The sequence below is a fragment of the Rhinichthys klamathensis genome, unplaced genomic scaffold (genome assembly GCF_029890125.1).
Source record: "Rhinichthys klamathensis goyatoka isolate OS25496 unplaced genomic scaffold, OSU_Roscu_1.1 h1tg000059l_1, whole genome shotgun sequence".
NCBI lineage: Eukaryota > Metazoa > Chordata > Actinopteri > Cypriniformes > Leuciscidae > Rhinichthys > Rhinichthys klamathensis.
Window position 1 is genome coordinate 6,442,465 of NW_026606604.1, and position 17,588 is coordinate 6,460,052.

At 38.6% G+C, this 17,588-nt stretch overlaps 1 protein-coding gene across 3 annotated transcripts in view; it reads left to right on the forward strand.

The window, feature by feature from the left end:
* arhgap29a (Rho GTPase activating protein 29a) overlaps nucleotides 1-17,588 on the forward strand; it is a 43,534-nt gene that overhangs the window by 16,608 nt on the left and 9,338 nt on the right. For 2 of the 3 annotated variants that reach the window (XM_056249181.1, XM_056249182.1), the window contains exons 3-13: nucleotides 6,217-6,360; nucleotides 10,271-10,367; nucleotides 11,597-11,669; nucleotides 12,038-12,098; nucleotides 12,937-13,083; nucleotides 13,812-13,876; nucleotides 14,002-14,112; nucleotides 14,215-14,295; nucleotides 15,088-15,258; nucleotides 15,960-16,097; nucleotides 17,107-17,297. In XM_056249181.1, the coding sequence (XP_056105156.1) occupies nucleotides 6,217-6,360; nucleotides 10,271-10,367; nucleotides 11,597-11,669; nucleotides 12,038-12,098; nucleotides 12,937-13,083; nucleotides 13,812-13,876; nucleotides 14,002-14,112; nucleotides 14,215-14,295; nucleotides 15,088-15,258; nucleotides 15,960-16,097; nucleotides 17,107-17,297 (1,279 nt within the window). Of the gene's footprint in view, nucleotides 1-6,216; nucleotides 6,361-9,152; nucleotides 9,439-10,270; nucleotides 10,368-11,596; nucleotides 11,670-12,037; nucleotides 12,099-12,936; nucleotides 13,084-13,811; nucleotides 13,877-14,001; nucleotides 14,113-14,214; nucleotides 14,296-15,087; nucleotides 15,259-15,959; nucleotides 16,098-17,106; nucleotides 17,298-17,588 lie in introns of those variants that run through there. The other variant, XM_056249183.1, reaches the window with a different exon arrangement.

A 17,588-nucleotide genomic window follows, 5' to 3' on the forward strand; every position in this document is an offset into this window, starting at 1 on the left:
CCCCACCAATTAAGAGATTTAGGCTCGGGTTGGTTGGCGGTCACCTTTGACCCACCTGCTTATTATACTCGCCGTCTTCACATCACGGTGTGAAATCCTCTTGTGCTCCTTCTGTTTCTCAGAATATCTCCCTGTCCGCTCTCATTCTCTCTTTACGAGATTGTTTCTCTTGATAGTAATGTAGATAATTGTTGCCAAACTGATTGAGGATTTCTCTTAGTAATTGTTCTTGGTCTCATGTTTCCCAAGTGAAATGCAAGCTTAATATAGCAGAGAACTTTAATCTTAGTATGGCAGTTTCAGCATTGCAGTGATTAAGATTAAAATTAAGATTATACTTAGTCAGCTAGTTAGTCCCATACTTAACTCTGAGAGGTCTTGAGTTTGTGCAATGCTCTGAGAAAAACAGTGTTGTATACCATCTAGAAAAGCAAAACTTTGAATGTTGACTTGACAATCTTGTTTGAAAGTTTTGAACAAAGTTTAGTTTAGGTATGGTTTATCAGATTTGAATGGGACTTGCAACATTGCTGGGATTAAGATTAAGATTATGCTTAGTCAGCCATTTAGGTTGTACACAGTTAAGAACATTTACATTTTACATTTAGTCATTTAGCAGACGCTTTTATCCAAAGCGACTTACAACTGAGGACTAAACCAAGCGAGTCATCGTGAAGAGGCAAAAGCAACGCAAGAAGTGCTCAAAATACAAAGTTCAGACATAGCTCGGAGTAGCATAAGCCAGGCAAGCGAGGATTTAGAGGAAAGGATTTTTATTTTTTTTATTTTTTTATGTTAAGTGCTCCCGGAAGAGATGAGTTTTCAGTTGTCTTTTGAATGTTGTCAGGGATTCTGCATTCCGGATTAGGGTGGGGAGATCATTCCACCAGCATGGAACCGTGAATGAGAATGTTCTGGAGAGTGATTTTGTGCCCCGCTGTGATGGTACCACGAGCCGTCGCTCATAGACCGATCGTAGGCTTCTGGTAGGGATGTAGACTTGTAGTAGTGAGTGGAAGTAAGAGGGAGCTGAACCTGTGGTCAATCTGTAAGCAAGCGTCAAAGCCTTGAACTTGATGCGAGCAGCGAGTGGTAGCCAGTGCAGAGAGATGAACAGAGGAGTGACGTGGGCCCTTTTGGGCTCGTTGAAGACCAGACGAGCTGCAGCATTCTGGATCATTTGTAGAGGTTTAGTTGCACATGATGGAAGTCCAGCCAGAAGAGCATTGCAGTAATCAAGCCTAGAAATGACCAGGGCCTGGACGAGAAGTTGTGTTGCATGCTCAGTTAGGAAAGGCCTGATCTTCCTGATGTTGTGCATAGCAAACCTGCATGATCGAGCTGTCTTTGTAATGTGGTCTGTGAAGGTCAGCTGATCATCAAAGATTACTCCAAGATTTCTGACCGACCTTGATGGGGTGATTGAGGATGAATCTAGCTGGATAGTGAGGTCGTGCTGTAGAGACGGATTGGCAGGGAGGACGAGAAGCTCAGTCTTTGCCAGGTTGAGCTGCAGGTGATGTTCCTTCATCCATGCCGAGATGTCCGCCAGACAGCTCGAGATCCGTACAGCTACTGTGGGGTCATCTGGTTGAAATGAGAGGTAGAGCTGGGTGTCATCAGCATAGCAATGGTAGGAGAAACCATGTGCCTGTATGATAGGTCCCAGTGATGTGGTGTAAATGGAGAAGAGGAGCGGTCCGAGAACTGAACCCTGAGGAACGCCTGTGGTCAGTTGATATGCTTTGGATACCTCACCTCTCCATGTGACCTTGAAGGACCTACCTGTGAGATAGGACTTAAACCAGTTGAGGGAGGTTCCAGTGATGCCCAGTGATGAGAGGGCGAACAAGAGGATCTGATGATTCACAGTGTCGAAGGCAGCAGACAGGTCCAGTAGAATGAGAACTGATGATTTGGAAGCAGCTTTTGCGACCCGCAGGGCTTCCGTGACTGACAGCAATGCAGTCTCAGTTGAATGTCCTTTCTTGAAGCCAGATTGGTTGACATCCAGCTGGTTGTTCAGAGACAGGAAGGATGATACTTGGTTAAAAGCAACTCGTTCAAGTGTTTTCGCAATGAATGGTAGGAGAGAGACAGGTCTGTAGTTCTCTAGAAGTGATGTGTGTAATGTAGTTCTCTAGAAGTGATGTGTGTAGTTCTCTAGAAGTGATGTGTGTATAATGAATTGATGGTGTCTTTTACATTTTAATGAATTTGAATTGAGCTAACAAACAGGATGGAGAATTGCAGTTCAAATTTGAATGTAACAAAGTCAAGCTAATTAGAATTCAATAAATTCATATAGCTGTAAAAGCAAAATTTGTTGAGGAAAACTTGGATGGATGGATGGAAGAATGGATTGAGGGGTGTGGCTAATTCATTTAAAAAATGATAAAAACTTCTTATATTCCAAAAATGTCTTCAGATACCTGTTATAACTCCTCAGATACAAATGTAAAACACTGTCTGTAGGCGATGTTCCTCTTCCTCTTTCAAGGCCTCATTGACTCATTGAACTGTAGATGATTTAACTTGGAAAGCATGGTGACTTCACAATCACCTAGAGTAGCCTTTTTCCCAGAGCTCAGAGTAAGACATTGTAGGCTTACAGGAACACATCCTGCACACTCCCACATGCAATAACCTCATCTGATGTGTAATAGCACTCATGGCGAGGGGTCTCAGGGTCAGAAGTGCAGGGTTGGCCTCTTTCAAACAGGAGGGGAGCTGGTGAAGATTGGCTGCAGACGATTAAAACAAAAGCTTGGTTCAGTTCTCATAAGAGAGCACTGGGTTATCTCATCAGGAAGCGCTTATGCATGACACTTGATGAAGATAAATGAGTGTTTAAGCAACAGGACAGTGGCAGACCTGCTGTTCACACTGGTAAGGGCAGCAGGGTTGAACATCAATGTAGATATGTCATTCTGGCATATTGACTCATGGCATATTGGAGTTTTCTAACATTTTGATGCCAAAGACCCAAAAAATGATGACGCCCAGGCAAAGGACTCTTAAAATATAAAGGCAGTATTTTATTTTATTTTATTTTATCTTATTTTATTGTATTTTTTATAAAACCCACGGACCCAAGTTTGAAAAGGGCTGATTTAACTTTTATTCAAAGTAACATACTGTACATTTACAGCAATCCCAATTACTGCTCAAGAGCACATTGGTGGTATTTATAGATCACGCCTTGTGTAATTATATCTTACGACCTTCCGGTTATCATTAACCATATCAAGGCATGTGGGTACACATGTATAGGAAGCCTATTGGGATTTACACATGAACCAAATTATAGACGTTACTTTTTTAACACTACGTAGTGCATCAAGGTTCATATTCATGAGAAGCTGAGGAACACACTGATTTCTATTATTACACATGATTTAGTGAACCACAGTGAGTGGACTGTTATATAATAAGGTTGCATGATGATATATCAGTACCATATCAGTTAACGTCTTAGCCTATTTGTTATTGTATTTTTCAGTCTGCATTGCACATTTTTTTAGATATATTTTTAAATATATTTCATTAATGTTATGAAAAGCATAGTAAACACCGTTTCATGAGGACATTTTTTTATTTAGACTTTATGCTCATTTTTATTTATTATTATAATATTTATTGTTAAATCTTTCATGATTTATATTATCATGTTGTGATATCTAAATTGACTTGTAGCATACAAACAATTATATACATTTTTCATATATTGTGATTTTCTTTTTATTATTGGCCATTTATCGGTTATTGCCCACATCATGAAAATAAAGGTCAGTATTTCAATATCGTTGCATCACTAATATATAATGATAAAATTGTTTTCCTATAACTTCCCTTGCGTAACTGTAATGTGGTCAGACTGCATTGGCTCTCTAAGGCCAGAGAGCAGCAGTCATTTCCATGGTAGTCACCATCCACAGCAGCATTAGTTCCACCGCAGGTCCTTTTTGTTGCTTTTCGGAAAAGAGATGGAGCGAAAAAAGAGGGTAGAGGGGGTAAAGTCTCCCTGATCCCCTTTTCCGTATGCCGGGTAATCCAGAGGCCACCGTCAGCACAAATGTGGCTTTGATAGCTGAGAGAGGGTGCGACTGAACATGGTGCCCCTGAATGTGTTTATGGGTAAGCGAGTGTGTGGGTATGTGTTTGTGTGCTATTGCGAATCTAGGGGGAAACAGGTCAAAAGAAGCTGTATAGATGGAAGGCCCCATGTGGGAAGTTCAGTTTGAATGTGTCTGGAAAGTCGGCACTAATTGTTGGGTTGTGCAATGTGTGCTTGGACTGACCAGGCAGCAGGCCGAAATTACATAATGAAAGCAAATGTGTTTCAGAAATGGTTATCTCAGGCACAGAAGGTAATGAGATGTGAATGTAGATGTAGTGATCAGACAGGTTCATGCCATTGTGTTTTTGTTTCTAATCTAAACAAAAGATTCATTCAGAATAAGTGTAAGCTCTACCTCCATCAGGTGTATGTTAAGTGTTTGATGACGTATTAGTCGGAATCAGGTGTCAAAATAACACCTGAATACAATTGATGTATACCTAAGAAGTTGAACTTGTATTTCTGATATTTGCACTTGTGTCTTGTGTGTCCTTTCAGAACATTTTGTTTTGCTATTATTAGAGGTGTTTGCTAAAACAAGCAATCACTATTATCATTTCTGTCTTGACACTCTGAGTTTTTGGCATGGTAATGGATCTGACAATATTGACATGTTTGGTCTTGGCGGAATAGATCTGCTACGCTGCTGCTGCTGTTATTGCTGCTGCTGCAGAGCAAGTATGGGACTTGCTACTGCCAATACATAGACACACAGCTGCTGTGCAATAGCATACATGAATTACCCATAGCAGATCTATACAGGTGGAGCTGGGGAAGGTGGAGGGTTTCTGAAAGCGCACACCAAACACTGACCAAGTATTTGAAGGCTGAGCAGTGAGCTTATTGGCTACTGATACATCAGGAACCAATCAGATGCTTTCTTATGTGACTGCAAGCAGATTGAGTTAAAGCTGCAGTCGGCAAGTCTGGCAGATTGAGTGGACTTAGGCAAAATTTTGAATGTTTACAACTCTCATGCCCCTCCCCCACTATCAACGGATACCCTCCCAACCGAGTTCATGCTCGTCAGTGCGTGTGCACCAGGTTATCTGTGAACGCGCCCGTCTCATCAGCATCCATCAACACCATGGAGTATTTGGAGGTATGCTGCCCTGGCTAATCTATCGATAGATTGCAATTGCTAACGTCATTTATACTCTAAATGAGCTTACTCAGGGCGAGAAGGGCGAGATACATCCGCCATCACTCTTCGTTACTGCGCGAACTTCCGGCGTGTGGATGTGATTGTAACGTGCGCGAGGGGTGGCGTGTGCCCGATCTGTGATTGACAGTCAGATCTCACACCCCCCTGGGCTGATTGGACCCGATGATCCGGGAGCTGTGGATTTTTGCAAAACAAATAACACGCTCCAGGTGGAGTTAGAAGCTCGTTTTTTTTCTAAAACCACTTTATTTATGTTGTTCTGTCGGATTATAGTGTCGATTTCACTGAATATGATCAAAAAAATGTTGCCGACGGCAGCTTTAAGGAACTATCAGCCTGCGCAATTTTAGATTTTCATGACAGAACTTTGTATTGCTCATATTTAAAGTTATGGATGGAACTAACTGAAGAGAATAGACCTTAGTCAGCGCCATATTTAATTTTTGACAGAAATAAAAATTAGGCTGTTATGGATAGAAGTACAGTTTGTTCCACGGATCATACTATTGTTTAACAACATACTGATTGTTCAGCTGAAAAAGTTTCAGTAGACAAAAACTCCACAAACAGTTTTGAAAGTTGAATCGTGAAAATGATGTGATCTATCACCTTTATACAGTGCGAGCCATTGTAAAGACTGTAAGTCTATCCCTCACAGCCTTGTTTTCATCTGTTAAATTCAATATGGCATCTAACCTGAGTAAGGCCTGTTTTTGCCCAGTGAATGATAACATGGATGGGATGGGCTCTTTTGACTTTTGGACCAGTAAGCAGCAGCCACTTCTCAATGCTCTAGCAACGACCCATAACACCCTAGCAACTCCCTAGCAACCAATCATGTTTTTTCAAGGTTTTTTTTTTTTTCCAGAAAATGAAAAAGTTTGTGACTATTTTTTTAAATTACTGTAATGCTTCTTTATATGTGTTTCAGATCACCAGAACTGTTTGCACCAGGTGGTTCACGAGCGTTTGGGAGAGCTGCTGCGTGTGTTGAAAGCTGTGATTTCCAAACACCACTCCTTGAATTCAGTTGAAATCCTCAGCGCGGCAGGGACCCTAATCGCAAAGGTCAAAGGTAAAGAGTTGTCTCACTCTCCTCCTTCGACTTTAATATTACACAGTGTAGAAGAATGAGGGAGAGACACTCATTGCTATCTGGTTCCTCAAACTCTCTCTCACGGGCCTCCCACTCTTGTTTTGCACTCTGTATCACTCTAAATTGTCTCATGTCACTAGTAACGATAAACCCGAAATTGCCAGAGATGATTTTCCAGCAGGATTACCAGTGCATACAAAGCTCTGTGAGATGCATGCGGAAATCAAATCCCTCAAAAAGAGACATCTTTGTTTCTCAAGCTTCTCACAGGGCTGACATTGGAAAAGCAGAACAATGCATGTCTACAAGTGTGTTTGTGTGAGTGCACGTATGTGTGGGGGCAAACGCTTGCTCGGAGTACAATGTCCTTGTCAGAGTAGAGGAATCCCGTTTCACTCGGTTCCACGGTGAGAGATTAGCATCTCCATGCATGGCGATGCTTCACTTGGCTTGTGGACAAGAATCTCTGTATCTGCATAGCATCTAACAAACTTCTTATTGTGAGTGTTTTTCTTGTGCTGTCTTAGTTTGATATTTTGTCGTCTAAATCAATGATGTTTTAAGTGCTGCCTAAGTGTGCATATAGTTTTTAGGACCACTGTGTGCATGGTCATGTTCGTTAGTATTCATTTCATAGACAAAGATTAATTTAACCACATTTGCTGATATGTGACCTGTAGTGTCACTGATGTCAACATTTTCAGTGATGAAATGTCTGCTGGTTCTCGCTTGTTAACACAAACAGAACCGGGACTAAATGACAGGTCTTGGTTTATTATGTGGTCACTTTACTTGCACTCTTCACTGTTATTGGGAACTGAAGCTAAAATGCCTAGCTTTGTTTTGACAGTTGATCTCATAGCGGGTCATGTGATGTTTTTGTATAAACACATCCCCAAACCTTTCAGTTTCCTCTTTTTTAAACAGTTATGTTGCTATGCATACCTTTTGGTTTCCTCTTTCTGTGCAGCTATTCAGTTTTCTCTGTGTAATCAAATTTATTTAACTTAAATCAGTTTTTTTAGTCTTTAGTATGCGTAAACTGTTTTTTTCTAACATACGCGCATTTTGTACATGTGCATAAATACTGAATGTATTATTGACAGCAAGTTTAGATACTTCTGAATGTAAAATGTATATTATGAATCATTTGAGGTAATATAAATATCAGAACATTAAATTAGATTTGATTAATTTAGATTTATTGTAATTGTAGCAAATTAGGTTAACTAATATTATATTATTACAATTCTATAAAAATATTATATTATAAATTCAATTATCGATTTAATTTATAAATAAATATTCTGCATACATTTTAGATGCTTTGAATATTGGATTTGGATTTCAATGTTTAACCAAATGTACAAAAAATGTATGTTTAAACATTTTGTATGAAAACCTTTAAATACTAATGATTTCACCCTTCGATTTTCTAACATTTGTTAATAATGGTAAGTTTCAGCTTCCACCACTAGAGGGGCAAATGCTTCGTATGTTGGCACCACTTTCCAGTATCTCTCTCTCTGTCTCTGTCTCTCTCTCTGTCTCTCTCTCTCTCTCTCTCAGATACACACACACACACACACACACACACACACACACACACACACACACACACACACACACACACACACACACTGAAACCTTTGTAATGTGACACTTGAATAATCAGTGTTCTAGCTCTGTGGCTCGGAGATTAGAATGAGAGAAAGTTGAATATCCGGATCGGGGAGCTCCAAGGATGATAAGAACTCCACTGTGGAGTTTGAACAGGGCTGAATCTCTCATGTTCAGCTCGGCACATGTGTCCGCTGCAGAAATGTGACACTGACCCTCCTGGCTGGGCCTCAGGATGAGATAGGGACCAGCAGGAGTTTAGGCAAACCTTCATGGAGGCTCTAGGGAGGACTGCGGTCCAGAATGTTATGTGAACATCCCAATATAAACTCCCCAAAAGCCGAATATCCTGATGGGAAGATATGTGCTGATGTTGACTAACCTCGTGCGACGTGTCCTTGATGATTTTAGCACTCAGCATACCGTCCTGTTCTGAGGAAATAAAAATAAGGCTTGTTTTCTTGAGCGAGAGCCACGAGGAAGTTTTTTACCTTCCTTTTTTCATCCTGCATCGCTGTTATGCAAGAACTCATGCAACGTTCTTGTACGTATTGGGTTTCAAAAGTAATTGAAGTTTCTCTGTGGTACGGCGTCTCTCATGGGCTGCCAACAAAAAGGGGGTGTGTTTGTTCCCATCAGGCCTGTGGCTCTTTACCTCTCACCACCTACATCCCTCAGGGACGCTCCAAACCCATTCATCTGATGGACTCGAGACCTTTTGACTAAGTGCTTGCTCTCCAAATTCCCAGAGCTTACGGAGACTAATCCATCAAATTCTTCTTCTCACCCAGTTAGGACTGCATTTTAACCACCTCTAATGTGAGGACGTGTCAGTGTCATCCTTATCTGAACAGATAAGTCTGGTATCTTCTGTGGGAAACGTCTAAACTGGGTCTCTGGGGGCTCAATGTTTGGTCTCATCCATGTTTTATCAGTTCCTCCCTCTTGATTTAGAGGTGAAATTGATTAGCAAGCCTCACTGGTGCCTGATTTCCCAGAGAGAAGGGGGAAAAACGCGAAAAAACAATGCCATTTTTGCTTGATGATGTAACTTCCACATTTGGATTGTGTGTGGATGGTGAGGGCTGCCATTGTGTTCTTGCGAGCTTCAGGATGTCCTGTTGGGGAGGGGTATGTGGAGGGACTAGGGGACGTGAGGACCAGACAGAACTTCGTAAACGGCGGTAGAAGGAGCTTCTGATCCGCATCACGTTCGCTTCAGAATCTAAAAACCTTTTGGGAAGATCTCAAAAGGTCAAGAAGAGCAGCCTAACTCTTTTGTCCATTCAGACCAGGAGTGTCTTCAAGCAAAGTTTGTTGGAGAATTTTGGCGAAAGACCCTAAAAAGTTTCCTGGAAACTAATCGATCTTGACTTTTCATCTTGTCTTTTCCTAGCGGTTTGGTGTGTGCTAACTGAATGGGAAGTGTAGTGGTCGGTAAGTGTTTGCTTTGAGGAATTGTTTTGAGTCTTGAAGACAGCTTCTTAATTTGCTTTTTAGCCAGGCTATGATTTTTGAGGGCTTTCAAGAGTTCTTAAAGCTTCTTGTTCTCAGTTGAGTGGCACCGGAAAGCTAAACTGAGACTGTAATAGTAACTAAACCAGTAGTGACCAGATAGGAAGGTATACTAGGTATATAACAGGTGAAATCTGTAGTACCTGGACATCCACTGGCCTTCTTTCTCTTCACAACTCTTCTTTTGGAGGGTGTGTTGGGGTGGATTTGGAATGGTGGGGGGAGGGTGCTGAAATAGGAATGGCGTCAGTGGTTTTGGCAAGGTCTGCCACTTGTTTATTTTCACAGTGTTTATTATTGGAGCTGATTGTAGCTTATTTACACTGTTGTTTAGTTCCTCCCTGTCTTTACTAGTCCAGTGTTTAGACTCAGGAAACAAAGTTTTCTTTAGATTACAGACTGAGCCATAATGTGTCTCCCAATCTTAGAGTAGAATTTGACTTAAGCATCATACATTTTTATGTACGATGTGACTGGAAAAGTTGATGGACGCTAAATCTGTTTAGCTAGTAATTTATAATTGTTTAAGTGTTAATTAATACATGTTATTAATTATGTTTATATTATTATAGCAGCACCTTTGATAAATAGTAAAAATATATATCTATAGCTATACATTAATATATAATATGATTTTATGTATATTTATTTATTTATTCACTCATTTGTTTCCGTATCCATGTAATAATCAAGATAACGTATTTTAATATTTTCATTTCAAACCCTTTTTTTCTCATCTTTTGTCATCAAACAGGTGTTAACTTCAAGGAAGTGAATGAAGACAATAAGCAGACGCTCTTTTCCGAGATCTACACTTCCATAGATACATTGGCCTTCACGTTTGGCAATGTGTAAGTGCAACACAGTTGCTTCATTATATGTTACTGTAAAATCATTGGTTTGTCATGAAACATTATCCGATTAGTCATTTAAAAAACATCTGCACAGAAGATAGTGACCTCCCTGAGTCAGCAAGCTGAATGTGTGTTCAGCTCATGTCTGTTTTATAAGATAACACCGACTCTATGTGGTTTAGGTGTTGCTTGTTATTTTTCACATCAGGAGTGTGCACGATTGTGTGTGTGAGTCATTAGCTTTGTTCCAAAACCTAGTGAACTTCAGCATTTTAAGGCATCATAGACAAAAGCTGTTTCAAAGGGCAACTTGATTATACTACCTCTTAATATGCTTTGTTTTAGAAAGATTACAAGAAACCATTGCATCATTTGAATAGAAGGCAATGGCTGCATCCAAACATGCATACATACAACTCCTAGTATTCATAAAACAGTAGGCGAATAATACCCGGCTGACTACTTATGGTGAGATTCTGAAGTGTGCATCCAATGGACAATTTATCCCACGAGGCCACTGGCGATGAATTGTGAATGGCAGCAAAGTGACACAACTGACACTGCAAGTCACATGATAGTAACAACTTGGCAATGTAGTATTTACGGATTACATTCATACTACACATTCATGACATATAGAACATACTTTTTTTTAACAGGTTGTGATGTAATTACTTCAAAAGAATATGCAATTTCGGAATATTTGTGTGTGGTATGTATTTTTATGCTTATAAGTGTATTGCAGTGTTAGCTTAGCAACATGCTAACAACTAACTATTGGAATTAAGTCAAGTCTGCCTTGCTAATTTTATTTGTTTATTTTTTTAGTTGCTGGGTATATAGACCACTCCAAATTGGTCACTTATGAGGTTTCATGATAGTTACGATACTATCCACACAGAATGTGTTTTTAGCATTCCACTGCACTGTTTTCCCATTGTTTTTCTATGTAAACGTGTGTTAGAAGAATGTGTTTCACCGTTGCACTAGGGTTTTGCGTCTTTTGCAGCATGACGCTCAAGTTAAAAGTAGTTCAATGTTCCAAAGCAGTCACTTACAAGGTTCCATGACTGCTTGAATGCCTTCTTGAGACGCAGCTACCTATGGTGGATATAGGTAGCAAGCTGTCTCAATAGATTTTTGAAACAAAGCTTTGGTCCAGCTGTGCATGTGCGAGTATGTGTGTTGTTTTAATGTTGAGTTTGTTTTTGTCTTGTCTTCCTCAGAGTGTCTGACTTCCTTATGGGAGATGTAGAGAATGGCTCAGCCTCGGGGCTTCCTCAGGCCCGCAGGAGCAGGGTGAGATTTCCCGCTTTCCACTCCTCATTATACACTTTAAAGCAGTCCGAATAACAGGTGGCTGTATGTCATGTCAAAGGCTGAAGGATCTGGCTGCTTTCTGTGCTTTAGAGGTGGGGGTCAGAGAGTGCAATGCTCAGTAAAGGAAAATAGAAACAAGGTCTGTTTTGGAGAAAAGGGCTCTTCCTGTTTGGATCGCCCCCCGTGATATATCTCATGGAAAAAGCCAGTGACACTTTGGCATTGTGATTTGACTGAGTACTCTCAGATAAACCAGATATGGAAGATAAAGCGTGTTTCCTTTTCTGTATTGGATTGTTTGTTCAATCTGCCGGCTTTTTTATTGTCCCCTGTGTCTTTTATTTCAGTCTTTTGAAAACCTGACGGTGGAGTCCGGAGGATGTGGACCGGAAAAAGATGACCCTCCAGGTGAGAGTCAATCCCTTTTTTTTTTTTATCAAGAATTTATACATATAAGTTACTTACTTATACAGATAAGTTACTTACTTAATAAATATTAGATTTAATATTTAAATATTAAACATATTTAAATTAAATAATTTAAAATCAACATGAAATCCAATTGGACAATTTAATTTTCTCCTTATTCCAAATTTGTTTATTTATTCATTGATTGATTTATTTCTTTATAATTATTTATTTGATTTGTAGGTCTGCCTCTGAAACTTTTTATTTTATTTTATTTTATTGTCTCTCTGCCTCTGTTAAAACTTTCTTTTTCGACTGTTTGCAATCTTTCTTATTTTTCAACTCCTCCCCTCCAACCACCTTTCATAAAGGTCACTTTTTATGATTCAATTGATTTCTGATGGATAAAATTAGGTCTGTTTTTTTTCTTCAATATCCTGTTTCAATTGGAAACATGTCACATTACAGAAATAAAACCACAATTGCAAATGTTTGAATTTAGCAACACGGATCATACCCACGTAGACTCGCACATATCAAGCAGCTCCCTGTTCTCAGATCAGATTTCACTGATCATTCTCAGGCGTGTGAATAAACTCTCGGCTCACACATTCGCTGTCACTTTAAATCCTGGCAGGGCTGCTTAGTGACAATCCACTCTAATACAGCCCCAAGGTCAGTAAACACTTTCCTTCTGTCCTACACACACACGTACGCAAACACCCTGCCCCTGGTGTAAAAACACCTATGTCTGGGGTGGGCTATCTGGGATCCATGCGACAGCCCTTGCTGCTCACCCTCACGGATGTGTTTGGCTATGTGTCTGTCCGTTTGGCAGGTCCCTCTCCGCCCGCGAGGGTGGAGGAGATGGATGGAGCTTTGCTCCGGAGTGACAGCGGGGTGGAGTCGGCCCTGCTCTATGCCAAAGGCTGGTCGAAATACACCAAGGAACTCCTGGCCTGGGTGGACAAACGTCTTAATATGGGTGAGTTGAGCATCTAGATATCTGTTCAAGCATGTTTATCTATCATCAGTAGATGAGGGAGTTACTGTCATGTTTTGTCTTCACCTTTAGTGGTCAATTGTGTGTTTTTTCAGTGACTAATGAAAATGTGATAACAAATATATGTATAATTTAATTTTTGAGTAGGGTATAAACTACACAATCAGGCTAATCAGCAAGCAGTATGCTAAGTTAATATGCATTGCTTGCAAAACGAGAATGAGAAATATTTAATTTCACGATTAGTAGCTATACCATTATGTGTTACACAGGCAATGGTCATGATAATGTGATTCAAATGACACGCTTCCTTTTAAATGTTTAGAATCTGTACGATTTTTTAAATGTTTTTGAAAGGAGTCTCTTATACTCAACAAGGCTGCATTTATTTGAAAAACAAAAAGATTGTGAAATAATATTACCATTTAAAATAACTGTTATTTATGTTAATATGTTTTTTAAAAATCCTGTAATGGCAAAGCTGAATTTTCAGCCGCTATTAATGTATTCTTCAGTAAATCATTCTAATATGTGGATATGTATGTATATTTATATATATATATATATATATCCATTCATAAGAGTGTAACAACATGTAAAATATTTCAAATAAAATATTTTAATTAGTCGGATGACTAATTGAATTGAATTGTAATTGAACTGACAAACCAAGACTCTATATTAATCATATCCTTTGAATTTATTCCCAGACATTGAGTGTGCAAAGTGCTACGCCAAAATGGCTGAATCTGCAAAGGCGCTGGCGTCTCAACAGGTCAATATTTCTATGAAATCCACTTCATAAAAGTACTATTCAAAAACTTACGCATTTCCATTCTCAGACTATAAAAAAATCAAAATTTTGTATCTGTTTGTTCAATCCTTTGTGGTTGATTCCAGGAGCACATGCCATTCCAGGATATTTACATATCCGCCTTCAAAAACGATATTGAATACAGCCATTTGATCATGCAAACCACAGCTGCTCTACAGTCTAACAAATTCATGCAGGTACAACTACAATTCTCTTTCTGATTTTGATCTTATGCTCTCATTGTGTAACTGATTCATTGAAAATGTACTCGTTTTTTAAAAGTGTATGTCCTTTTTTAGCCTCTGCAAGCTCGAAAAAATGAGCTCGATAAGTTGAGAAAGGAGGTGAAGGAACAATGGCAGAGAGAGCAGAAGAAAATGGTGGGTAGATTTGTATGCAAATCAATTTAAAAGCAGTATTTGCGAAATGCGTTGCTCACTTATGAGGTCCACTTCTGAAAACCGAGTTGGCTCAGCTGTCAGCCTGTTTGTTGTTCAAATTCCTCTGCTGATCTAATAGAGGCTCTGTGTTAACACTAATTACATCAGATTCAATTGCAGCGACTTCATTCTGTTGGTGCACAGACATGTCTTTGTGTGAGGTATTTTGGTAAGCGGCTGTTTAGCACCTAAGCATGACTTATTACTGCCGAAAAGAGAACAAAGAAAGTTTAAGGTAGTGCTTATGCACTGCTACACTCTGAAGTGCCGATTGTCTGTGTTCTTCTAGTGCCTCTGAATGGGCATCAAGTACGTACTTCCTTTAAAACGTATTTGTGTGATTTGATAATTATAGAAAATGTGTTGTGTTTTGGAAATGCATATGTGCATGTGCTGAAATTAGTTGAAGAGTTTGACCTTATTTTGAGAAATGGCTCTTTAATGGTGTTTATTTGGTATTTTTTCCAAATGATTTTTGAAGGACCGGTATTCTTTTTTGCAACTTTTAATTGTTATTAATCCCCTTTTATTTTTTGTGAAAGCATATTTTTTGTCTAAAAGCAATGATTTATTTTCTTATCATGAAGTATGGAGTGTGTCACATTATGGAAGTAAAATGACTTCAACATAAACAGGCTGTTTTTGTTACTGTACCTTTAAGATGTCTCCATTTAAATGACCTCTGTTATGATTGGCTAATCATATGAATGTGTTTCTATTGTGTATTTACAGCATGAAGCAGACAGTGCGCTGAAGAAGGCCCGGCTCCTGCAGGCTCAGAGGCAGGAAGAGTATGAGAAAGCCCGCTGCTCAACCAGTCGAGTGGAGGAGGAACAGATCGGAACGGCTGGAGGAAAACAGCTGGAGAAGAGACGCAAACTGGAGGAGGACGCTCTGCAGAAGGTCTGACACGGATGCAACACACAACCGTTGCTTTATCCATCCATTTTGCTATATGTATATGTAAATCTTCATTATTGAAATGAACCGCTTCAAAAAATTATTATTCATTTAAATGAGCACTCCGATGACTTTTATTTTGTAGCTGCACTTTACCTGTACTTTTGATTCATTTATATACATTATGGAGGTTTGTTTTATTAGTTTTTTTTTTACTTTATTAGTTGTATTTTTATATTTTCACCTTATGTTTTTGAGATCCTTGTTGTTAAAGTGCCATTAAATCCAACTCTGATTTTTTTTCACATTAAATTATGAAAATTGTTCGTCATAATAAACTATTTTATAAATATTAGATATAATACAATAAAATAAGATTGCACCCTTAAGTAGTTTCATTGTTGCAGCTATGTTTTATTTGTAACTAGTATAGCTAGCTACTTTTCCAAAATACTAAGGAGTCACAACTATAGTTTACTACAATACTATACTAAATATATATATTTAGTATATATATTTACTTTACTATAAACTATAAATTATGAGTCTCTTGTGGCTTGGCAAAATAGTTTCAAAAGTTGTTTTCCCCAGTCTGCTGTAAATAATCAGTTGTTTTAGACACAAAGATGATTTTGGCCAGAAATGAGAGAAACAGGAAATATCCTGGTCTAAATATAATTGTGTTTGTATGTGTCCGTTTCTAGGCAGAGGAAGCCCAAGAACATTATAAGCATTGCATTACAGATGTCGGAGTGAAGAGAGTGGACCTGGCCAGCACCAAGAGCGAGATTCTTACTCAGATACGAGAGCTTGTGTTTCAGTGCGACCTGACCCTGAAAGCAGTGAGTAATAATGTACACACACGATTAGATAAAATCTAACTTATTACTGGTCATTCAGACAAAACAGGCACACCTGGGATCCTTGAGGGGGATTGTAATTGGTTGACTTCACTTCAACAAAGTGACCTCAGGCTACAGGTTAAATTTCACAATTTCTTAACCAGGAATGACTCAATGGTCAAGCGATAAATCTTTTAAATTGTTTTTTTGACAATTGCTTGATTTTTACTTTTTTTTTCATGTTATCTGTGTAGATATGGTATTCTTTTTTATGTTATTTATATAATATTATAATGTTTATTATTTTTTTGAATTGGCTTTTATTTTTTATAGTTTTTAATTTTAGTTTCCGTTGTAGTAATTTTGTTATGTGATTTATATATATATATATATATAATTTCAGTTTTAATTTTAGTGATGTAGTACTGTAACTTAATCTCATTATATTTCTGCAAGTATTATAAAAGGCAAGTTTCAGTTTTTCATTTAATAATTATATTTTATTTTTAGCTTTGTTTTAGTTAGTGATATGTTATGTGCTTTTGACATTAGTTTATATATATAGAGAGAGAGAGCTTTTGTCATTTAGTACTTCAACTTCAAATTATTTTATTATTTCGTTTAGTTGCTATGGCAACACCTCTACTTTTCATTTAAGTTTTTTTAATTTAATTTAATTTTAAGTTTTTCATCTAATAAATATATTTTATTTCAGCTTTTTTTTTTTTTTTTTTTACGATAACACTGAATCTCATTGGTCCGAAATTCTTTTCCACTTAACTGCATTTTAAAAATTAAAAAATGTAAACATTTTAAAACGGATCAACATTAAAGTTTGGATCATGAACATGACAAAAAAAAACCTCTGACCAGTAACTTTTCTGCAACATATTGCAGTTGTTTGGCACAAAACAATTCAAAGAAATTTGGCACAATTAGGACGGAATGTTTGTGTCAATGGCCTCAATTGTACTCATTTGATAGTAATTATTTATTTTCTTGTTTGCAGGTGACGGTGAACTGGTTTCAGATGCAGCAGGCACAGGTGGTGTCCCTGCCCGTGAACTTCCAGTCACTATGCGAGAACGCTAAACTGTACGAGCCAGGTCTGTGTTACACTGAATTTGTGAAGAGTCTGCCTTCAGACAGGACCAGAGTGGAATCGTTCTCCTTTGACATCTCTGGGACACAGAACACAGGGTAGGTCTATATCCCTATCCGTAACTTTTTCCCAGCTCAGAACATTCCCACCGAGATGAGTATCCAGGAAAATCTGTGTTTTGGAATCACTATTCCAAATAAGTTTTGCTTCTCAAAACTGGCAAAGGCCTGCATGTTTTTTTCCAGATCTTTGACTTTTAAGTCACTGAGTGATTGAGAAAGAGAGAGAAAATGAATTGTGTTGGTGAGAATGTCACACAATTGTGTGGTCGCCCTCAGGTCTTCCTGAGGAAATGGCTGTGGTCAGGGCAAAGAGGGATATAGGGAACG